The sequence below is a fragment of the Cololabis saira genome, chromosome 1, assembly GCF_033807715.1.
Source record: "Cololabis saira isolate AMF1-May2022 chromosome 1, fColSai1.1, whole genome shotgun sequence".
Lineage (NCBI taxonomy): Eukaryota > Metazoa > Chordata > Actinopteri > Beloniformes > Belonidae > Cololabis > Cololabis saira.
In genome coordinates, this window is record NC_084587.1 from 49,042,846 (window position 1) to 49,067,100 (window position 24,255).

The window sequence follows — 24,255 nt, forward strand, 5'->3', positions numbered from 1 at the left end:
TCTATATTTACTCAGTTGCTCGAGAGGGTGTGTGATCCACTTGTCTCGATAAGACAATAGCAGGAAGTACAGTAGTGAACATGCAGCACAAAGAGACAAAGAGCTATTTCTGTTTCCCTCCAAGGCGTTTAAAAAAAACAACTTTATTAGCAAATCATGCCATACAAACACCAACAAGGTTCGAGTGGAACATACAATGATGGAGTCAATTATAAAAATATCTAGTATGAATAAGAAATCATAATGAAGCAATAACAATAATAGCAGTAATTATAATAACTAGAGCCGTCATTTTTCTACCTCATACTGCTGCACCTTTCAGTTCTTTATTTGTATATATGTTAATAAGTGCCACATTTGTTTATTTACTGTTTGCTATTTTTAAATCTGGGTACAGCGAGCAGCATAATAATAATAATAATAATAATAATAATAATAACAATAATAATAATAAAGATGAGTAAGTAAATAAATACAGAATAAAATAAATACATAAATAAATAAATAAAACAGGAGAATAAAACAGGTATGAGGAATAGAATCAGATGCATAGAAAACAATAAGGAAAGGTCAAGACAGTTATAAATAAAAGGTTAGTCAGAGGATACAGGGAAAAGCTTTTCGTAGTTGATTAAAAATATATTGCTTTTTTTGTTGTTAATAAAATAAGGAGATCTAATGAGATAATGTAATTCTAATAGAAAAGGGGCAAATTTAGGAGTAGCACCAGCAAATCTTTGTTTGTGAATAAAGTTTCCCTCCAAAGGCGTCGCTGCGCAGGCGCGGCGCTGGTGACGTCACGCGGGCAGGCAGGCGAGTCGCGCTCCCGCTTTGCGCGAGCCCGCGGCCGCGCCTGCGCCCTCTGACCCAGATCGAGCGGCGGAGACGCAGAAGAACCAGGAAGTGAAAGTACACACATGGAGGGTGTGTCTGCCCCCGCCACCGTCGTGAGTTTTCCGTCCGGCGGCAGCAGCAGCGGGTAGAGCAGATCCATGATGGGGGACTCGGCGAGGAGCCGGCGGCGGGAGCAGCTGCAGCGCTGGGCCGGGTCCGGCACCGACACGGCGTCCGCGCTGCCGCGGCGGCGGCGGCGGGGCCGCGGGGCCGGGGCCGGCCCGGAGGACGCGCCGCCCGGGCCCGGCGGGGACGAGGAGCAGGGCCGGGACGAGGGCAGCCCCGGCCTCCGGAGAAGGTCAGAACCGAAGCTGAAGGAGTTAGGAGGCGGTACTGGGTGGATATTGATCTGGAACCATCGGGACGATGGTTCCAGATCAATATCTACCCAGTACCGCCGTAGTTGAAGTTACCTGTATTACCTGTCCGCCCCAAGCTTGATCTTGTCAATACCTCTCTGCTGCTTTTTCTATTCACGTGTCACAACATTACATGTACATCCACCCACTGTTCTTATCTGTTACTGTAGAGGTCTGGGGAACACCTACACAAGAATAATCTATACCAAATAACAGAGGAATGTTCACACAGAGAGAGGGGCTGTAATAATCTAAGGGGAGAACTAGATTTTAGAAAATATAAAGTAAGAACAACAATGAAAAACATGTACATAGAGTGACTCTGTCGTTTGGAGCAGGAAATGAAACAAAGTAATAACATAAATCTGTTTAAAAAGAGATACAAAAGATTATTTAAAAACAAGTATATGGAAGAGGAAATGGGTTAAAGAAGAGTGTGATAAACAAATAAAATAGGGAAAAATGGTATATTATACTTGCTTAAGATAGGTTTAGATATTTATGTAGTATATATGATATGATGTATAAGAGGGATAGTTATAATTATGTAATATATGTTATATATTTATTATGTATGTAGCATATATATATATTTATAGGGATATTTATGTAGTTTATATAGTGTATATTTATATAATATTTGTATTTTCTATATATATTTATGTAATATTTATATTTTCTATATGGATAATTATGTAGTAATAGGCATGTTTACGTAGTATTTATATAGACAATGTTTATATGGATATTGTGTAGTTATAATAATAGCAATAATGTAAATTCATAGAGTTATAAAGGGGTAGGAACTAGGAAAAAGTGTATACTTCTTCCTACTCCTTTTTCGAACCTATGTGCATATGAAGATGTTACTGTTTATTTTTTTATTTTTATTTTTTATATTAATGTTGGAAATAAATTCATTCATCCATGTATTTACATTAGGGGTGGGACGATATGGGTAACTTACGGTTCAATACTGTGGCGATATGTGGCCCACAATAACGATAATGGCCGGGTTTCCCAGATCAGTTAAGTAGTTCTTAACAGCGAAAGACTTCTTTCAAACCTTCTTAAGGAGCCTGTGAAAGAAAATCGCGTTTCCCAGAGTCGCTCTTAGCTTAAGTATCTCTTTCATTAAGAAGGAAATGAAAGATGCTGCTGACCCAGTCTTTACAACCATCTTAGTGAACAAAGACTCACAGATCCAGCCGCGTCAGGCAAAACAATATTACACCAAGCAATGAGATATTAAAACAATGCACCCCGCACACGTTTTGATCTATTTTATACTTTAGATTTATATTGTTTAGCATTTATTGGTGACAGCAAAGGGGGGAAAAAAAAGAAAAATAAGGAATAACAAGTGTGTTCCTGTATATGCTTTACGCACAAATAAAACGATCATCATGAATATCATTTATTTGATGATTTGGCTGCTATACAGCATGTTCTCGCTGCAAATAAACCGCGTCACCGTGCGCGAAGCAGAACTGTTTTTATGAACGCATTCGTGCGTCAGCACTTCAGTCCCCTGGACGTTCTGTCGGACCGGCTGTCCAGGCAGCCGTGACACCTGCGCCGTGCCCGAGCCCGAGCGCACCTATGTGATGACAGGGAAGCAGCAGCTGATCAACGGGATCCTTTGATGAATCGTTCATACAGTCTCAAATATAATCAATGGTGTCGGTTTATATTAAAGAATCTTTTTGCCCAGAAGAAAAAAGAGCGAAGACAACGACCCATAACTATTTTCTTCTCTTGGAAAAAACCCACCTGCGGGATGCAGCAGCATCAGAAGAGCAGTGGAATACGTGCGTGGCGGGGATGATCTCTGCAATCTGAAGCCCTCTATAATTGTAAAAAGAATTTCACTTATCACGGGTTCTTTTTGGAACATAACCCCTGCGAAAAACCAGGGATTGCTGTAATTCCACGTTGCGATTTGCGAAACTCGCCTTCTCTTGGCTCATGTTTTTGAACGCACACACACGCCCACCACGTTTCCTCCCGGTTTCTGCGTGTGGGGAAAAAAAGCCTCACTGTAGCCAGAAATAACGGAGTAACTCACCGTTTGGATGAAAAAGGGTCATTGAATTATATTTATCATCTTAATTTTTCATTATAACGCACAGGCAGCAGGGAATTAGTGCGTTAGGTAGCAGTGCTGCGTGTGAAAATGCGCTGATAGTGATCGGTGATCGATTTGCCTGGCATCGATTGATTTGGTTTCAGAACCGGACAGCTGCTCCAAAGAGCTTCTGAAAGAGCGAAACTAAAGAACGGTGTTAAGAAGTCATCTGGGAAACACCCATATCTTAGGGTTCTCTCTTAGTTCAAACCTTCTTTGAACCTCTCTTAAATCCTTAAGAGAGGTTGGATCTGGGAAACCCGGCCAATATCACGATATCTATGATATTCAATATATTGGAAGGGATTTCATCAACGATACATCACGATATATGTGACCTGGAAAAGAAAAAATACCCATAAAAAGGAAAACTGTAGTTATGCATTTATTCAATGCCAAAACTTCATACAATGTACAACGAAAGTGCATTTGTATATATTTGCCTCAGTGCCTCCTAGGCTTGTAAATGTAAACACTGTACAGCTGGACAAATGGAAGTGCATGAACAAAAGTGCAGTGACAACCGCGTAAATCCATTATGTGTGTTGTAGTAAAATATGGATATTTGCCGTGACTAATGTACACCCATCCATTCATCCATGTATCTATATATCTATATAGATCAGCTTGTGCAGATGGATATCCCAGAGCGGTCCCTCCTCCTCCAGGAGGATGCTGAGGCGGTCCGGGTCAGCCGGGTCAGCTGGAGCTCTAATGCTCCATCTGTCTGCTGCTGGCTCGTGTCCAGGAGGGTTTAGCCACACACCTCCCTCAGCCTCCTCAGGTGGCTCCTCTCTTCTTGAGAAGCAGCTGCTCCCAGTCTTTCCCAGATCATTGAACTTCTCACCTCATCTCTAAGCGTGCTCTCACAGCTTCCTGCTTTTGCTCGGGACTAGATGGGAATCAGCTGACCAGTTAGTTCATTTGAAGCAGTTTAGTTCATTTTCTTCTTTTACACGGATCCAAAACATGTGACGTTGAAACATGCAAGGACTTCTTCTTTGCCTTGTGGTCGGATGCTCTGAGGCAATAATGAGAAACAGGAAGAAGACCCCATGTTGTGTGCTGTTCCTGCTTTGTGATGGCGAATGCATGGGGATCAGTTGTCAAGCTAGTGATACTTTATGTTACCCGAGTTTATCTTTCTCACTAAATGCTTCAGTTTGCAAAGGAAGTCCAGCTACAGATTGTGAGGATTGCGTGCATTACTGTTAAATACTATGCTACTCCAGGCAGCTTTGGTCTTGTTTCTTGTTTGGCACTTCAAGCACTGCAGTGACTGACTACGTTTACATGCAGTCAAAATTCAGGTTATTGCTAATATTCCGGTTACTGAGACATTCAGAATATTCCGTTTACATGGTAATTAATCATTTGGGATATCTGGATCAAACATGAACATGTGCAGAAAACAAATTCCTGTTCCGTTTGATGGGGATATTCTGTTTGGTGTTTACATGACCCAATATTCGGGTTTTAAAAGGAGTAATCCAGGAGTAATCCATATTCGGGTTTTTAAAAACCAGAATATGAGCAAATTCGGGTTATTCAAAGGTGTTATTGGTGTTTACATGGCTGTGCAAAACCGGGTTATTGCTAATAATCGGGTTTTAAAAGGGTTATTGATGCATGTAAACGCAGTCACTGTTGTTTTGGTTTGCACCTGAGTTTGTTTACTTGGCGCCTGATACATCAGACCCTCTAGAAAGACGTCGGGTCTGGAACGGTCCACGGGGCCTCCTGCTCCGAGGGCTCACCGGCGGTTGCTTATCAAGCTGCTTTTGCATGCAGATGGTTAGCGCTGTGACCAATCAGGGCAACGAACAAGGTGACATATTCAGAGCGACGGAAGCGCGTCAGCGGGAGAGTGTTGAGTAGTAGAGAAAATGAAGCATTTGCCGAAGCCTGTCGGCAAAACAGCAAATACACGTAGCTTGCAAAGGAACAAAGGCAAATTAAAAATTGGTGGCACTATGTCCAGATTTCCAGGGTTATTACTTTGTTCACATCAGATGAAACAGACTGCACCATGTGGCAAAAGTGAACTCAAGTTTGTTTGAACCAAAATTTGAGAAAAGGGCCATTTCAAGTTAGGTTTTTTTTCTCTGTCCAGGATTATTCAGTGCAGCATTAAATTCACTTTCATCCTGGTGCAAGAAATACTACCGCAGCTAACCCACCCTTCATTAATTCACTGTTGGAAACGTCCCATAAAATGAATTATTAGTTACAATCAGAGCCTTGGAAAACCTATTTATTTATATTCTACATGTTTGGCTGGTTGTGGCTCAACTTCTGAGTGTTTGTAATCGCTGTTTTTCCAGCAGAGATGGTCAAACTGTTTTGGACGGCGTGTGTTTTTGCCGACACATTGGTCCTTCAGCGTCCATCAGTCCATGTAACTGATAAAGACATGAGCTACTCTTTTGGGGTAGAAGTAGGGAAAGACTACTTTATTAATATTTATAAGAAATGTATCCATATCCAAAACTCCTGCAAGTTTTATACAGAAAACTATGTTACAGTTCAGAAAATCACAGCTATAACACGAGACGCTGCCAGAGGTCATTTCTCACTGCCAAAAACAAATACAAACTAATAAAAGAACTGTGATGTACAGAGCTATGTATGAATGGAACTTACTTCCCAAACACTTTGAGCGAACTACTAGCATAAAAGAATTCAAATTATTAGTAAAGAAACATCTCTTGAATAAATACATATAAAACTTATTTATTATTATTAAAAGGTTATTGGTTCAAGTTACGATAAGTGATCATAACTTAAACACATTGTCAATGACTATACATGTACAAGTATACAAGTATATCTTGTAGTAGAATTTCCTTTTTTTTCCTTTTTTTTCTATGTTTCTTTTCTTTTTCTTTGCTACCTCTTTAGGTTTGCTTTTCATTTTTGTCATGTACTGTATATTATGTGTCGGACCCCAGGAACAATAGCTGCAGTTTTGCTGCAGCTAATGGGGATCCAAATAAAACTATAAAAAAAAAGTATTGTTTGAAAACATGACACAAAAAACAACTTTGATTACAGGATGATTGTATGGACTTTTCTTAAATGCTGGAATTGGTGAAAGCACTAACAGATTTGCTGTAATGAGATGTTCCTTGTGTGTTCAGGAAGAGGGTGAGGTTTGACCGGTGTGCTGAGTTCCTGGCTGCCTGTGCCAGCGGGGACACGGAGGAGGCCACGTCCATGGTGGACGAGGCCAAACAGACCATCAGGACGGACAGTGACAGTGTGGCAAACATCGTCAACTGTTCCAATGCCGACGGCATCACCGCCCTGCACCAGGTGAGACGGCTCCTCCTCCTCGTGGTTTCAGTAACGGACTTTCTTCCCTTTCTAAATCCCAGCTTTGTTGAAGGATACTTAATGGAGCGTTCTCCTCCGCAGGCCTGCATAGACGGCAGCATGGAAATGGTGACGTTCCTTCTGGAGAATGATGCCGGCGTGAACCAGGTTGACAGTGAGGGATGGACGCCGCTGCATGTTGCTTCCTCTTGCGGCTACCCTGACATTGCAGAGTGTGTAGTATACACCTCAACAGTTAGCAGAGTCCCGTGTGAACAGCTGTGCCGTTCAGTCCTCTTTGCTCGTGTAGTGACGTCAGTACAGCCAGGGTGCCAGAGCATTTCTGCACCCAACAATACTAACATTGTTGTCACGTTTGGCAAGACGACACGTCAGCTAAAGCATGCCCGCCACACAACGCTTGCAGCTCAGAAGATTTAATAATAGACCTACTTTTTTTACTCCAATGGGTTTTTCTTTGTTAGAGTTTTAATGTCTTTTTAGTCTTACAGTGTACATTGAATGCGTCGTAGCCATAAACACAGATCACGTGATGGATTACGAGTCCCCACTTTAAAGGGGATTCTCTTGTCTTTCTTAAGTTCAATGTATCGTACCTTTGATTGTTTTTCAGGTTTCTTTTGCAACGAGGTGCGTGTCTGACTGCCGTGAACTGTGATGGGGATGTTCCCGCGGACATCGCTCTGGACGAGACCACCGAGTCCCTCCTGCAGGATTACACGCTGAGACAAGGTCAGAGATGCTCCTTCACTGCCCCGGGGACCTATTATGGCATCTAATCCCTATTTTAAACAGGCATTGAATGTCTTAAAAACAAGCTTTTGATCGTTTTTGCTAAATAAATTAGAAATTCAGCCTCTGTCTTTATCTCACCATTCTCTAATCTCATTATCTATGCGGGATTCTGAGTGGGCGGGGCTATGATAATGAGGCTCTGTGCTGATTGGCTGCCTGAATGACGCGATACACCGCTACGAAAAAATGGCGGAAGCTCCGGCTGGTGGAGTTAGTTGTGGGCGTGGTTTCACGCATCGGAGGCCAACCGATGGAAATCGCATTTTGGTTACGTACCGACGGCAGCAGAATCTTATTGGCTCGTAGATCCACATCACACTGGACGGCTCATCCGGGCGGCTGTACAGACACTGCAGAATCTGGTTGCTTTCCTCCTTCTCTGAGTTGGCAGGCTGAGGGGAGAACACTTTATCTACAGGACGGTCTCAGAAAATTAGAATATTGTGATTTTCTGTAATGCAGTTACAAAAACAAAAATGTCATACATTCTGGATTCATTACAAATCAACTGAAATATTGCAAGCCTTTTATTATTTTAATATTGCTGATCATGGCTTATATTAAAATAATAAAAGGCTTGCAATATTTCAGTTGATTTGTAATGAATCCAGAATGTATGACATTTTTGTTTTTTTATTTGCATTACAGAAAATAAAGAACTTTATCACAATATTCTAATTTTCTGAGACAGTCCTGTATGTTAAAGCAAGAAAAAACATGTTTTTCACATAAGGTCACCTTTAAGATAAATGATCATTCGTCTGTTCTGGACTGCAACGTTACAGCTCTCGCCAGAGTTTTTAGTGGGATCATTTTCTAAACATTAAATGAGACACTGACCTGCACTTCAGACGGGTCCTGGTTGACCAATCAGGATCCACGAACACGAGGTTTATTGGTAGGCAGGATAAAAAACATCACACATTTCCCCTCATTTCCTTTAACTGTGCTTTTGTGCTTCGGCTCTGTGATATACTTGTATGTATCTAAACTTGTTTATATGGGGTAAAGCGATCCCCGGCTGAGTAAGGGCCCATCTGAGGACACAAGTCAGTTAAAGGAGATGGATTTGACGTGGCCAGCCTCCCGTGACGCTGGGGTACAGAGCGATGGAGGGCTCGGTTATGACGAGCATCCAGAGACGCTGGTCCAGATTTATGTAAGAGATCTGTGCTATCAGCCAGGGTTACTGCTCTTGTTTTTAAGTCAGCACAATTGTGATTAAAGGTTAAAAAAACAAACCAACAAGCACTTGTGATTGTGGCTTGCCACCTCTTGCTGGGACTTTGTGTCCTACTGAATCATGACATGAATAAGTACCCGAGCTGAAGGGAGTTGCCTGCAACAGCTCTGGTTGTGGTCGTGACGGCATGTGCTGCTGCGTCTTGGTGGGAAGGTTGTGTCTCATCCAGAAGGCTGGTTGGTTAATCCCCGGCTCCGCCACCTGTCACTGTTTTTGGGTGGGAACTGATCTCTGCACACGTTGCGTAACTGTTCTCGGTCTGCCGCTGTTTCACCTGCACATGTCATCAATTTGCTTCCAGATTTATTCCTTGTGTCTAATCCAAAACGCCCTGCTTCTCTGTAGAGAAATGACATCAGATTTATTTCTGCTATCTCCTGCAGTCAGCTGTCAAACCGCCTGAATCATAGTGACTTTGTCTCACAGTAAACATTTAAAAACAGTTGAACAACTTGTGTCGTTTAAATGTTGCACGAAACCAAACCGTTTTAATGCTTTTTTTGTTTTTACAAAAGGGAAAACTAGGATTAATCTTATTATTCACGGCTAATCCTACAAAGAAGTCAATGTCCTTAGCTTGAAGAGTTTGCTGATATTCAGTTTTATTATTGTAAAACTCAGAAAATTTGAATATTGTGATAAAGTTCTTTATTTTCTGTAATGCAATTTAAAAAAACAAAAATGTCATACATTCTGGATTCATTACAAATCAACTGAAATATTGCAAGCCTTTTATTATTTTAATATTGCTGATTATGGCTTACAGTTTAAGATTAAGATTCCCAAAATATTCTAATTTTTTGAGATAGGATATTTGAGTTTTCTTAAGCTGTAAGCCATGATCATCAATATTAAAATAATAAAAGGCTTGAAATATTTCATGAATCCAGAATGTATGACGTTTTTGTAATTGCATTACAGAAATCACAATATTCTAATTTTCTGAGACAGTCCTGTATAGAATCTTAACACAGTACATTTAGAAATAAAAGTGTTTAAAAAGAGACCAAAAAACAAACCTACATGTAGAGGATTTGCTTCCAAAAAAGTAAGCAGAGCAGTTGTACAGTAATATTTATATTGAGGACAATTGTAAACTAAAACGTTAAACTTTAAAGGCGGGTCCTCGTTTTGGCATTGATCAGATAAATGTTTAAGATAAATACAAGTTTTTGGGAACCAACTTGTCCCGTAAATGTTAAAACTCCCTCCGTCACTAAGCATCATGTGTCATTTAATGTCCAAGTTTAAAGTTTCCTGTTAACGAGAGTGATGGTGAAACTCTGACACGTTTCACTGTTTCCTCTGCTGATGCCGTTTCAGCGCTAGATCGGACTCCGAGACTCAGAACCAGGAAAACCGGTGCTGGCACCAGAACGAGACTGGGATTATTAACAGATTATTAACAGATTGTGATTGCAGCTGTTCCGTCACATCTGTGCCGAGCTGGTAGAGAAGAATTAATGTCAAGCATTAAAAGAATGGGCGTCAGTAGTGTGTGGATCGGTGGAGGGGACCGTCTCCACATGTTCACCTGTATTTATGAATGCCACCACAAACTGTGTTTTAAACTGCTGGCGGTTGTTTTATATTAAATTTAAGATCAGGGTTTGGATTTTCATCAATGAGCATAAAAATGATGGTAGTTTCGGTGCTTGTGCTTGGGGGTCCTCTTCAAAACAGATGCCATAGATCTCTTTGTAACAGTTTGTAAGTGTTCATAAGCAACAACCAGAAGAAAACTTGGGTTTTGAGGTGATTTGTGTCCTTTTTCGAACCGTGGTCTGGTACAGAGTTCAACATCAGAAGAGACGTAATGATGCACTGATCCGGCTCTGTGAATAAGGAAAAGCACACCACCTCGGTTTAGTCTGTATGTTGGGAAGTGTTGCATGTTATGGCACTTTTCCACTAGTACCTAGTGGATTCTACTCATCTCAGCTCGACTCGACTCGGCCTGGTTTATTCAGCACCTGGAGCAGAAGTAGGAGGTTGGAGAAGCTGCTGTGACGTATTTGATTGTGTATCTAAAGGAAGAAGACAACAACACTAAAGATGTAGAACCTGGAGGAGATGATAGATGTGCTGCTGGGTCTGTGGCTTGTGTTTGATATCAAGTTAAAAAATGAGAAAAAGGGAAAAGCGCTGCTGAAAAGTCAGCTGAGCCGTGAGCAGCTATGAAGAGACAGAGGTCCTGGTAGATCTTTTCATTCCTCATCGCCTGTCTAGATCCCTTTTTAATTCTCTCCTCAGCACCAGGTTTATGAACATCTGCACCTCAGAGTTGGATCATGAAACAGACTTTTGCGCTGGTTGAATAAAATGAACAAGAAGCCGTAAGAGTCTCTTTCTCTGATTTCCTCCTCCTGACTCAGACGTCTGACTCCAACCCCCCGACCAATCGGTGGCCTGTAGTGTGATGATGTCAGATACAGCCGACTCAGCAGCTTAGAACCTCAGCAGAGTAGTTACAGAAAAGTATCTACTCGGCACGTTAGACCCCTGGTGGAAAAACGCAAAGGCGAGTGCTTCATCTGTACCTGCTTGTTCCAGTTCAGTCACAGGGTTGACCTTGTGTTTGTTCAAATAAATGTCAAGAGAAAGTTGATTTGCTGGTTCCAAAGACAGAAACCCACATTAGTAGTTTGACTTGGTAGAGAGGGAAGAAACAGGAACTGGTTGTGTTCTCATGAGCCTGGATCTGTAGACGGTGGTATTTAAAAGGCAGTGCTGGTTGTGTGCAGGCGTGGACCTGGAGGCGGCTAAGCGTCTGGAGGAGGAGCACATCATGACGGATGCTCGGACCTGGCTGACCGAGGGCCCGCCGGCCGACGTCCGGCACCCAAAGACGGGGGCCACGCCGCTGCACGTGGCGGCAGCCAAGGGCTACGTGGAGGCGCTGAAGTAAACACCCCGACCCACACCCGTCTAATGACCCAACTGCCAGACGAGCATGCTAAACTGATGTTGTTTGTAACGCCGCTCCTCCAGGATACTGTGCCAGTGCGGGCTGGACGTGTCGGCCACAGACCTGGACGGCTGGACGCCCCTCCACGCCGCAGCGCACTGGGGCCAGGGCGAGGCCTGCTGCATCCTGGCCGAGCAGCTGTGCAACATGGAGGCTCGCAGCAACGGGGTGAGGCCCGGAGAGACAACACCGATGTGACCGCACCTTCTTCTCAGCGTCCTCTTTACTGTGATGTGTGATGGCTTGTTGCTTAGTGCAGCTTTTGATACTGTGGACCATGTCAATCTACTTCAGTGCCTTGAACAGTGTTTGGGCCTCAGAGGAAACAGTTCTTAACTGGTTTTCATCATATCTAAGTGGTAGATCTTTCTCTGTTTCGGTCGGCAGTTATGAATCTGATAATGTCAGCATTCAATATGGAGTCCCACAAGGGTCAATTCTAGGTCCCCTACTTTTCAATTTGTATATGTTACCACTTGGGTCCATCATTCGGCATCATAATATTCAATATCATTCTTATGCTGATGACACACCATTATATGTATCTGTTACTGCCGATCATTTGAGCCCAAATGACCTCATTCAATGCATTACAGATATCAAGCATTGGATGGAAACAAACTTTTTACAGCTGAATGAAGAAAAAACCGAGATTCTTTTAGTTGGTCCAAGTGCTCTGAGGCAACATGTTCTCCCTTTATTAACTCCTCTGTCAGTAAAACCTTGTGAACTTGTCAAAACCTTGGGTGTTATTTTAGATGCTGATCTTAACCTCCAGAAACGCATAACTAATGTCTCCAGGAACTGCCTTCTATCATCTCAGAAATATATCTAAAGTAAGATGCTTTCTGTTACAATCAGACTCTGAAAAGCTGGTTCATGCTTTTATCTCCAGTAGATTAGATTATTGCAATGCACTTTTTGCAGGACTAACAAAGCAAGTGTTACATAAACTCCAGCTTATTCAAAATGCTGCAGCCAGAATTCTAACAAAAACCAGGAGGTTTGAACACATCACTCCTGTTTTATCCTCTCTTCACTGGCTCCCTGTTAAACAACGAGTAGATTTTAAAGTACTTATTTTTGTCTTTAAATCTATGAATGGCTTAGCTCCCTCCTACATGGTTGACATGCTGACTGAATACATACCGGACAGATCCCTTAGATCATCAAATAAGAGTCTTCTCATCATACCTAGAATTCACACTAGATCTGCTCATGGTGCTTTCAGTCACTACTACACTCTCTGGAATTCCTCTCTGCAGGAACCAAGGTCTGCTCCAATAGTGCCCACTTTCAAAAGCAGAATAAAAACTTACCTTTTTGCACAGGCGTTTGCCTAAACTCATGGTTGGCTGGGTGATCGCACTTTTGTTAAAATGGAATTATGGTTGTTATTATTGTTTTTTCTCTTGTCATACTTGTTATCTATTTCTTTTATTGTAAACTTGTAATTTTGTTTGTTATTGTATTTTGAGCACATTGAGTCCATGCTCTTCATGTGAAATGTGCTTTATAAATAAAATTGTCTTTGCGTGGCATCAACGTTGCAGGGTCAGACACCGTTCGATGTTGCTGATGAAAGTGTGGAGGGGCTTCTGGAGGAGTTGTCACAGAAACAAGCCAACGTAAGAGAGTGGCTGTCCGTCTTTACTCCGGTTGTACCTCCGCATTAAGATATTTACTAGCTTTATTGTCTCAATCGCACATTCCTCTCTTGCAGTGGCGAAATGAACAGTCTATATTAGACAGGCAGAACCAAGCCGGCTCCAACGCTGCAAATGCACAAAACAAGCGCCGAAGGTAAAGCCCTTTCCTCGTACTGGAAGGTCACAGGGTGAACAGAAGAGCAGATGTGTGGAGTAACCGGTGTCCGTTTCTCTCCTGCAGGAGTTCGGTGTGCAGGATGAGCAGCAAAGACAAGCTGAACGTTCAGGACCAGTCTAAAGAGAGGAGTGTGTCCGGCAGCCTGAAGCTGAGCGAGGAGAAGGAGAGCAGTCCCGGTGAGTCCGTCTCGTCCTGAGTGCTGCTCTCATTCAGCGTCTGAGTCATCTCTGCCGTTACAAAAGATCCTTGTTCTCTCTCCTCCCCAGAAAGCTCCACTGTGTCCAGTCTGGACCCGGAGAGCGTGACCACATCTGCAGCCGGTCCTGCTGACAAGGTCCAGTAACACACAGCAGCTTTGTGTCAGCCCATCAGTTGATCAGTGGCAGCAGTAGAGGCTGGAGCAGTAGAGTCATGATTCACCTTAAACACCCGCGCCTTAGTCAGCGCTGGTCACATGACCACCGCACTGACGCAATCAGAACGCAGGAGAAAACAATACGTGGACTTGTGTAGTTTGAGGTCAAGTCATCCAAATAAAGGAGGATATTCCTTTTTAATTATTATTTCATTATGTACATAAGCATTTAAGCCCATGTTCTTGTTTAAAAACACAATCATCCATAAAGTGAGCTCCGGCAGCTCTGGGCAGCTCTGGGCGGCTCGTCTCAGATCTGAGCAGCTGCTGATATCAGTATACATTTATAAAAAGAATATTGATTTACTATTACTTTGAAAAGTAACACTATTACTTGAAACATTAGCATCTGATCTGGCTGAACAGCTGTAACATCACTGTTTGTTCTTTACACCTCTACATGAATTAATGCTTTAGATTGAGTTATTCCCTTTATTTATGGAACAGTGATGACTTTGTTTGGTTTTTAAGTGAAGGAGAGGGATCTAATGTGGTATATAATGTCAATCATCGGTGGTAATACATAGTTCAGTGAGGAATTAAATAAATCTGTACTAAAGCGTACAATATTTCAACAGATATTTAGCACCGTATGGCACTTTTCCACTAGTACGTACTCTGCTCTGCTCAGCTCAGCTCGACTCAACCAAGTTTCTTTACCATAACAATTCAGCGTGACGTATTTGATTGTGTGATCTAAACGAAGAATACAGCACTAATGATGTAGAACCTGGAGGAGATGATAGATGTGCTGCTGGGTCTGTGAGAGTGAGAGAAGCTTCAAGCAGCAACGCTTTTTACATTTTTTTTAGTTTATCTCGGCGCTGCTGAAAAGTCAGCTGGAGCCGCGAGCAGCTATGAAGTGACAGAGCTCCTGGTAGATCTGGTCGTTCCTTATCTCCGTCTAGATCTTTTTAATTCTCTCCTCAGCACCAGGTTTATGAACATCTGACCCTCAGAGTTGGATCATGAAACAGACTTTTGCTGCCGTTGCTGGTCGAATAAAATGAACAAGAATCCGTCAGAGTCTCTTTCTCTGATTTCCTCCTCCTGACTCAGACGTCTGACTCCAACCCCCCGACCAATCAGTGGCCTGTAGTGATGATGTCAGATACAGCCGACTCAGCAGCTTAGAACCTCGGCAGAATAGATACAGAAAAAGTATCTACTCGGCACGTTAGACCCCTGGTGGGAAAGAACCAAACTGAGGCGAGTGGAGTCGGGCTGAGTAGCTGCTGGTGGAAAAGCGTCATTAGATTCAGACTAAAGCTCGTCTTCACACAATGTTGATTATTGTTTACTTGAGTAACGAGTGGGTATTTTTGAGGTGAGACATCTAATTCCAGCTTGTTTTGGTCTCTCATGTGGTCCAGACATCGGAGGAGAAGGATGAGGAGGCGGAGGAAGAGCAGCAGAAGGAGCAGGACAAGGCCAGCCGGACGGCCAGAGTCCAGCCCACTCCTCAGACCAGAGAAGCTGCTGCCGACAGTCCCAACGCTCCCGCCGCCGACAAGAAGCACAAACAGTACTGATCCCAGCTCATTCTTTAGTCCTGAATGCACTTTAAACCATGCCAGACTTTGATATGTTCAGACACTAAATGATGCTGTAAATGGTCACATTATTGGTGTGTATTTGTGTGTTTCAGGTTCCAGGCTCCCGTCAGAGACGAGGAGTCTGAATCTCAGAGGAAAGCTCGCTCTCGGCTGATGCGTCAGTCTCGCCGCTCCACGCAGGTACTGCTCCACAGCGCTGCTGCTCCTCACTCCTGGATAAAAACATCTCTGGTTATGCCGTTGTGCTGGAGGCGGCGTGACTGCCGCCTTTGTTCTCTGCAGTACAGAAGAGAGGGAAAAAATCCCTGGTATAATTCTTATTTGTAGAAACCACTGAGCCAAAGATACGGCAGCGTGTTTACAAAGTAACATAAAGTGGAGCCAGTGCCAAATGACGTTGAAGATCCTTTTTACTGAGTCACAAAGGATATTTTTAGGAAGTGTTATTGATGTATTTGTAAGATAATTAGTTACTTCTGCTCAAGAGAAAATAGAAATATCTGTGTTGCTACATACAGGACTGTCTCAGAAAATTAGAATATTGTGATAAAGTCCTTTATTTTCTGTAATGCAAAAATGTCATACATTCTGGATTCATTACAAATCAACTGAAATATTACAAGCCTTTTATTATTTTAATATTGCTGATCATGGTTTACAGCTTAAGAAAACTCAAATATCCTATCTCAAAAAATTTGAATATTCTGGCAATCTTAATCTTAAACTGTAAACCATAATCAACAATATTAAAATAATAAAAGGCTTGCAATATTTCAGTTGATTTGTAATGAATCCAGAATGTATGACATTTTTGTTTTTGTAATTGCATTACAGAAAATAAAGAACTTTATCACAATATTCTAATTTTCTGAGACAGTCCTGTAAATGTGTGACTGACTGAATTCAGTACAAATTGAGAAGGTGCAATTTAAACCGTTGTTTAGTCCGACTGTCAGACGTGTCCAGGAGCAGATGAGCTCACGTGCACGAAGGCTGGTGGTTTATGTGGAGATGTGGGCGTCTCTGAGCAACATGAACCCTGAGGGTTGTGGTTTCCTCTCTTCCTGCAGGGTGTGACCCTCACCGACCTGAAAGAAGCAGAGAAGAGCGTGGGCAAAGCGGCCGACCCTCCTCCTCCTCGGAACGTCCAGTCAGTGAGCCCCATCGTCACCGTCACGCCGGCAGAGAGAGGTGAGCGGGAGCTCTGCTGCTTCTCAACCAGCTTCTTTCTCTTGAGTGCATTTGTAAAAATGTTTGTATAATATAAGTTCCTGCCCAGGACGTAGCTAATAGAAAGCTTCAACGTGCACTTACGCAGTCCGGTCATTGCACAGCTTCCCACACAAAAGTGTATTTAGTGACCACATTTGTTTGTTTGTCTGTAGAATATTCTCTCCTCTCGCCTGGAGGCCTCAGTTGTGGTGAGAAATAGGACGTACGCAGCTATTTTAGGGTGGAGTGCTGCGCAGGGTCGTTCTCTTTAAAGGAAACGATGCTTTCTCACACGTTTAAGGCGACTGCTGCTCGTGGCTCGTGTGCATCAGCCGTTCTGGTTTTGGTGCATTTGTGACCACTGCAGAGCACCGCCCTGGTTTGTGGTCGGTTGGTGAGGAAGTGCAGCGTTTCCCCACCTGGCAACACGGGCCTGGTGTAAACAGCCTGTAAACATCTTCATTAATGATCGTACTGATCCCACGCTGAACCTCTACTTCAGCCCCCGATGATCCAAGCTGGACGTTCAGAGTCACGGGCAGCTTGTTTTACTCTGAAAACTAGGGCCAAAACCTTCTTCTTTCTTTCCCTGGCTGGATCCAAACCCCCAGATCTCACGAGTGTTTTGTGTTTCAGACACAGACCCGGAGAAGCAGGCGGAGCAGCAGGGAGACAAACGCCTGGGCGTGAAGGACCGGAGGAAAGGCCGGAGGGAGAGACGCTCCACGGGCATCGTCCAGCTGGGAGAAGTAAGCAGCATTTAACCGTCAGACCCACCGGCAGCCGTCCCGGGGAGAGGTCTGGTGGGAGCTGCCGCTCGGCACCCCGACGCCACTCAAGAAGAAATGTTCTGCTTTTAAGAGAACTTCTCTGACTAGAAGTTAAACGGACTGGTGGTTCTTGTGCAAGTGTTACAGCGAGGTGGGGGTGTGGTCGTTCACAACATGAGTTTATCTCGTGGGTCGGCAACCCAAAATGTTTTAGAGCCATATTGGACCAAAAACACAAAAAACAAATATGTCTGGAGCCGCAAAACATGAAGAGTCTTGTATTAGAATGAATTAGAACGCATGCTGCATGTTTCTATGTTAGTTATAACTGGGTCCTCGGCTGCAAATGTAGCTGCTAATGTCTTTCCACATGATTCTTTTTGTTACGCAAATCTATGGAAGAGTATTAGGGCCAGGCAGGAGAAAAATAAAAATAATATTTTAGAGGAGGAAGATTTTTTTTCATTATGCACCTCGAGAAAAAAGTCGAAATGTCGAGAAAAAAGTCGAAATGTCGAGATTAATGTTGAAGTACAATCTTGAGAAAAAGTAGAAATGTCAAGAAAAAAGTCAGAATTTCGAAAAAAAAAAGTAGAAATGTCGAGATTATAAAGGAAAGGAAAAAGGAAGAAAAAAAAGAAAAGAGAAAAACAGAAGAAAAAAGGAAAAGAAGAAAAAAGGGAGAAAAAAATTAACATTTTTGAAAAAGCTCCAGGAGCCACTAGGGCGGCGCTAAAGAGCCGCGGGTTGAGACCCCCGGTTTATCTTCTGCCTTCCAGATGTTTTACAGTGAAGATCTGCCAGAGGTTGCTTTTAGCGGCTAACAGTCCGATTGTCATGGAAATATTTACCAGAGCAGGATGGGATCCACCTGAGACGTTGGATCCTCATTGTTTGCTGAAAGTGTAATTCCATATTTCAAAGTGCTTTCAGACAGTTTTAGTCTCCATTCCCCAGACGCATGCATGACAGTCAGCGGTCGATCATTATCTCTGAACAGCTCAAAAACTCACCAGAGACACCAAGTAACTGCCGGCAGCCGTCAGGTATTTACCGTGCTGATTATCTGGAGTTGCTGCGTCCAAGTTAGAGCCAGTAGGAGAGAGAAGCATCAGCACAGTGAAGCCTGAGGGGAAACCGTACCAGCGCAGTACAAGCAGGCTGCTACGGCAACACACAACATTCATTACCGCACACGTGTCCTGCTAGCTGAATGTGCTAAACTTTTATTTAGCGTGTGATTTGTTGACGTCTCGCTCACTCCTGTTTTTCAGAATGAGGAGGACGATGTTCAGCCCGATGATCAAAATAGTGACGGCACTTCTCTGTGAGTACCTTTGCTGGATTCTTTCCTTTTTTTTATGTGATAATTATTTTATTAATTTTAAAAAGCAAAAACAGTCAAAGCTGAATCTTGACGGCATCTTAAAGTCATAGAGCTGCAGGACAGGACTGCTCAGAAATGTGTTTGCACTTGAAATTGAAGCAGTTTTTGTTTTGTTTTTGTGTCCTGACGTAGTTTAAACATGTTTTAAGCTCAGTTTTTAGCTCTTGTGGGCAGATTCAGCGCTAGTCTAGTGTGAATATGGAGCAGTCTAAAGGAGTTGTTGTGTTTCTGCAGCGGGAACCAGCTGGGAGACTCGTCTGCAGATTACCGAACGGTACGAGCCCGATCCACTCAGCACAAACACAGCTGGGGCTGACGGGGCGGAGCCGGCGGGCAGGAATGATGCCCGGCAGGCCGTCGCCCCCACACACACACACACACCTACTTTCTTCTGTAGTTTCTAATCACAAGTAGTTTTCGTGGAGGCGTAATACCGTCTCCACAGGTGGCTGCTGCTTTTACACATGCTCTGTTGTTTTGTTTTGTGGTCCAGTTGTACTTCAAGGTGCTGGAGGAGAACGTGTCTCTGAAGGACAAGCTGCAGGAGATGGAGCTGCTGCTGAGCCAGAACAAGGTGGAGCTGGAGAGACTCCGACAGGTCCGTCAGGTTTGCTGCTCCTCCCTTCAGCCGGCCGACGGCGCCTGCGGCTCTCGCTGCACCGCCGGGGGCTACAAGCCAAACATTACCTCACTGCTGCTCATATTTGTTACTGATCACACTTGTTCTCTGTGGCAGAGTCAGGACAGCTTCACCGACAAACCCGCCCTGTTGGAGTTGGAGAGATTCGTAAGTCTGCATTTGCACAAAGTGGATATTTCCTAGTTGTTAAAGCCGCAGAGCTGCGGAGGCTGAAGCTACGGGTGCACGTTAACAGCTCTGCAAGCTCATCTGTACTGTTAGACACGCAGCTGAAATGTTTGGCGGGCGGGACCTGGGCAGGTTTCACGGCTCTCTTTTGCCCCGCAGGAGAAGTTGGCCCTCCAGAGGAAAGCAGTGGAACTGGAGGACGAGCTGAAGGTACGAGTCTTCACCGAGACGCAAACACACGGGGATAAATCAATAACAATCAGTCCTCGGCTTCAACACAAACACAAACCCGGTGGATTCCTGCAGCGTTGAACAACGTCCTCACCGGGATCGTACCTTCCTGTCAAAGATCCTTCACGGTTTAGGTTGCACCAACTTTTATACTCTGAAGGCAGCCCGAGTCTGAACAGGAGAAACCGTTTCAGCGTAAGCCGTTACTGAGCTCTGCAGGTGAAACAGCAGACGACATCGTCTCTCTGTTTTTGAGAATCATTTAAGAATGGGTTGAATGATCCTGTTGAAGTGAAATTGGCTGAGATGTCGGCAGTAGCGCTCACTACGTTTACGTCAGGCGTGACCTGCTGCAGAGCTCACTCACGTCACCTCCTTTACAGTTTTCCTCCCTGGACAAGCAAAGCAAATTCCACCTTCCAGGTTTCAGACGCCACTTCAACCCAAAGTGAAGTGATGTCGTCGTCATTTCTGTGCAAAGAACAGTGGAAAAGAAAACAAACAAACTGTAAAATCCAGCGAGGCATTGCGAGCCATAAACGTCCCTCACTCCCGACGTCCACATGACAACACTGCAGTTTTCTTTCCTTTATGAACCATTGATGAACATTTTAGTTTTGACATTAAAGCAGATGAAACTTAAAGCAACCGAGTCCATCAGACATCGACACCTCAGAGCTACCGCGACCACATCATCTCCGTCATTCAGTTTCATTACTTTTTAAACACCTGTGAAGCTCCGGCTTCATTCTTAGCTTTTCCTCCAGAACCTGCGACGCGTGTGGACGTTTCAGTCATCTGGCAGCTGAAACGCCTCAGATCTCCTCTCCTTCTGAGAGCAGCACGTTTCCCATGAGCCTCTGCCTCTGAAACACTGACTACGTTTACATGCAGTCAAAATTCAGGTTATTGCTAATATTCCGGTTACTGAAACATTCAGAATATTCCATTTACATGGTAATTAATCATTTGGGATATCTGGATCAAACCAGCGACGCAGGGAGAACATCATGACGCAATTCCGGTCATTTCTGCTTCTTCTTCCTGTATCCAAATTCAAAACAAATGCTGCTTCGTGCAACTTTCTCACCTTCTTGTAAATCTCACTATCCCGGTACTTTCTACCGTCTACAAATGCAGAAATTTTCATATCCTTCATTACATTTATGAAGTGATTAGTCTCCTCCTGGTCTTGTGTTTCTCCGTGTTTATAAGAACTTCCTGGACTCAAAAGACCAGGATTCCTTGTGAACAGAGCATGTGCAGAAAACCTGTTCCTGTTCCGTTTGATGGGGATATTCTGTTTGGCGTTTACATGACCCAATATTCAGGTTTTAAAAGGAGTAACCCAGGGGTCATATTGGGGTTTTTAAAAACCGGAATATGAGCAAATTCTGGTTATTCAAAGGGGTTATTGGTGTTTACATGGCCGTGCAAATTCGGGTTATTGCTAATATTCCGGTTTTAAAAGGGTTATTGATGCATGTAAACGCAGTAACTGTTTCGCCTCTGCCTGCAGGTTCTGGGCGACCTCCGAGCAGACAACCAGAGGCTGAAGGATGAGAACGCCGCCCTCATCCGAGTGATCAGCAAACTCTCCAGATGAACCTGGAAAAGCCCGGAGAGTGAAAGTATTCCAGGAACGATCTGTTTGCCAAGGCGGAGGAGACGCAGCAACACGGCCGGAGAACAGACCACTTTCAGGGTTATCGCCTGCACTTGGGCCTTTTACATTTTGGCAGATCTACTGTATAACAAGCTGAACTGCACCTCCTTCGGGTCGACGGGATGTTCCTGTTCACATCCACTTTTATAAGTTTTTATTGTACCTTTTTTTTTTTTTTTTTAAACTGGAATATTTTAATGTGCTTTGCTTCAGTAATCTTGGTATAAAATCTGTGTTAAGAGACTTGAAGCCATGCACAGTGAGGGCTGACGGCTACATTTTATTTTTATTTCGCTTCTTGAATAGTTTGAGGAATTTAGAGGGAAAAAAAACCAACAAAAAAATAAAAATAAAGCCAGTCAGGTGTGTGGGCCGATCGCTCACGAGAAATGACTTTAATGTGCCAAAAGAGGGAAAAGATAGAAAGAAAAAAAAAAAAAGCTCCCAGTTTTGCACATCCGTTTTGTAAAACTCCAAGTGGTCAGTGTTTTTCTCAGGAAGATTTTCTGTTTGATTCTTCCTGTGTTTATTTTAGCCGGCTGCTGCGACGGTGGACCAAAACCTGCACACTCGTTTCTCTTGTGCTTCCCTGAACCTGCACGTCACGCCTAGATTTACTAACACACACCGGTGTGGGAGGATGGAGAGCTTAGGGGTGTCAATTGACTATTTGTAAAACATTATGTTACAGACGTGAAGTCATTCGGGGGTCGTGGAAAACACTCGCTCTAACTCGATCAGTCGTGCCGCTTCGCCATGTTTGACTGGACGCTTGTGACGGCAGCAAAGTACTCTCGTGATGGACAACTGTTTAGAAAACAGGCCAGATGGGTCATCCTTTGAATGTTTACTTCATTATGAGGAAAAAAAAAAGATGCATGCCCGATATTTTGATGCCGTGCCTTTGAATATACATTTGTTAGTATTATTTCTATTTTGCTTTGGCAATGTACACTGTTGAGTATAAAATACAACATGGGCATAAATGATTCAGGATCTGTTGCTTCTCTCTATGTGAGTCCTTCCTCTTTTTTTCTTACCAATATTACAGCTGTATTTCCCCCTATAAAATAAAGTAAGAGAAAGTACCTCTAAATAGTGTTGGTTAATTTAGATATTTGTCCATGACAGGTTTCATCCACCAGAGGGCGCTGATGAGATTCATTTTACGTGGTGAAAATTACACATTTGTTAAATAACCATTTTCTGTAAGTTTTTATCACAGGTCATTCCTGAATTTGTTTTTCTGACAGTGTTAAACACAGACATTTGGGAAAATGTAGCTATTGTGGCAGTAAAGTATAGAGGAAACTGGTGTTTTTAAATAAATGTCTTGTCCATGCTGTTATTGTCATATTATTTATCCATCTGATACAGAAACATAAGTGCTTTCAGCTTCATTTCACATCTCACCGTCTCTTAATCATGACGCCTCAGTACTTTTATCCTTAAATGATCCAACTCTTCGTGGTGAGATGCTTGATTCTAGGGGTGTGCAAACAAGGGTACCTCACGATTCGATTCGATTTTGATTATTGGTGCCACGATTCTTCGATTATTGTGATTTTTAATGCTTTTTTCCATACAAGATTGATTTTGTCTTCATCTGTGGCTACATTTGTAAATAAATAGCCAATCAATTAACTCAGTTCCTCTAACAACACTCATTAAGTAAATAACAAGGTTTTTTGAACATTTGACATGTATTTTTCAAAGACACAAAATAATGTATTTTATGACTATGTAAACATTTGCTCTTTGACTTCCTTAACTTTGACCAGGGAAAGCTCCACTTGCATGAGAGCGCCCTCTATTGGTGGAAAACACTGAAAACGGTCAAGCCCTGGATTTAATGAGTTCATTAATTCAAGTAAACAAGTAAACACATTTATTTAGTGTAAACATATCTGCCATATTTCAAGTGAACAATAAGAAATGTGCATTCTTGAAAATGAAATGATTCAGCAGCTTATTCAGTCTGGAATCTGGATAGGATAACTTAAAAAAAAAAAAAAAAAAAATGTATTAATTGATTCCAAATCGTCACGTGACGCATCGCGATGCATCGACACATCGATGAATTGCACCCACCTCTTGATTCATTGATCAATTAGTGTCAAATAACAGATATGGATCCCAAGCTTTTTTTCTTTGGCAAAACATTGCAACTGAGGCTGATTTGAGCAAAATCTTTATTGAACGAGAAGAGCAATCACAAATGATGACAGAATATACAACCCCACCAACATGCCAGCGTTTTCATACAAACTGTACAAGGTGAAGGAATGTATGGAGCAGGAATCGTTTACACTCATGTCTTCAGATACAGTACGAGTTGATTTCAGTTTAGCGGTAAGTTGTGTTTCTGTGGTGTCGCCTGACCCTAACGTTAGTGTTACTGAGATGTGGGGGCTGAACAGGCCAAGCATCTGTCTGGGGGGGGGGGGGGGGGGTAGCGGACACCGGCCAGGTCTCCAGCAGCAGCAGACGGTGTCCGGCTCTTCCTCCTCCTCCTCTTCCTCTTCCTCCTATCTCTGGTTCTACTTCCACACCTGGGACTTCCTGGCTGCAGATGTCGTGTAACAGAGCCGTCTGAATGAGGTGTAGTGTGGGGGTGGGGGTGGGGGTGGGCGGATGATGTACATTAAGGCAAAGGGAAA

At 43.2% G+C, this 24,255-nt stretch overlaps 1 protein-coding gene across 1 annotated transcript; it reads left to right on the forward strand.

Moving 5' to 3' along the window:
* The first annotated feature begins 861 nt into the window (after positions 1–861).
* ppp1r12c (protein phosphatase 1, regulatory subunit 12C) lies at positions 862–22,941 on the forward strand. The gene is made up of 20 exons (XM_061725122.1): positions 862–1,192; positions 6,522–6,696; positions 6,799–6,929; positions 7,331–7,449; positions 11,500–11,659; positions 11,747–11,891; positions 13,277–13,351; positions 13,447–13,526; positions 13,614–13,726; positions 13,817–13,884; positions 15,339–15,490; positions 15,614–15,701; positions 16,592–16,712; positions 17,370–17,482; positions 18,778–18,830; positions 19,125–19,164; positions 19,384–19,488; positions 19,627–19,677; positions 19,858–19,908; positions 21,449–22,941. Exons 1-20 carry the CDS (start codon positions 993–995, stop codon positions 21,533–21,535), a joined length of 2,127 nt encoding a protein of 708 aa, XP_061581106.1. The 5' UTR covers positions 862–992; the 3' UTR covers positions 21,536–22,941.
* Positions 22,942–24,255: the final 1,314 nt, after the last annotated feature.

Bases quoted from the DNA above. Each gene is read 5' to 3' on its own strand.
- ppp1r12c (XM_061725122.1), top strand. From the start codon at position 993: ATGATGGGGGACTCGGCGAGGAGCCGGCGGCGGGAGCAGCTGCAGCGC. The intron at 15,491-15,613 runs GTACTGATCCCA...TGTGTGTTTCAG, and splicing joins GCCGACAAGAAGCACAAACA to GTTCCAGGCTCCCGTCAGAG. The intron at 15,702-16,591 runs GTACTGCTCCAC...CTCTTCCTGCAG, and splicing joins AGTCTCGCCGCTCCACGCAG to GGTGTGACCCTCACCGACCT.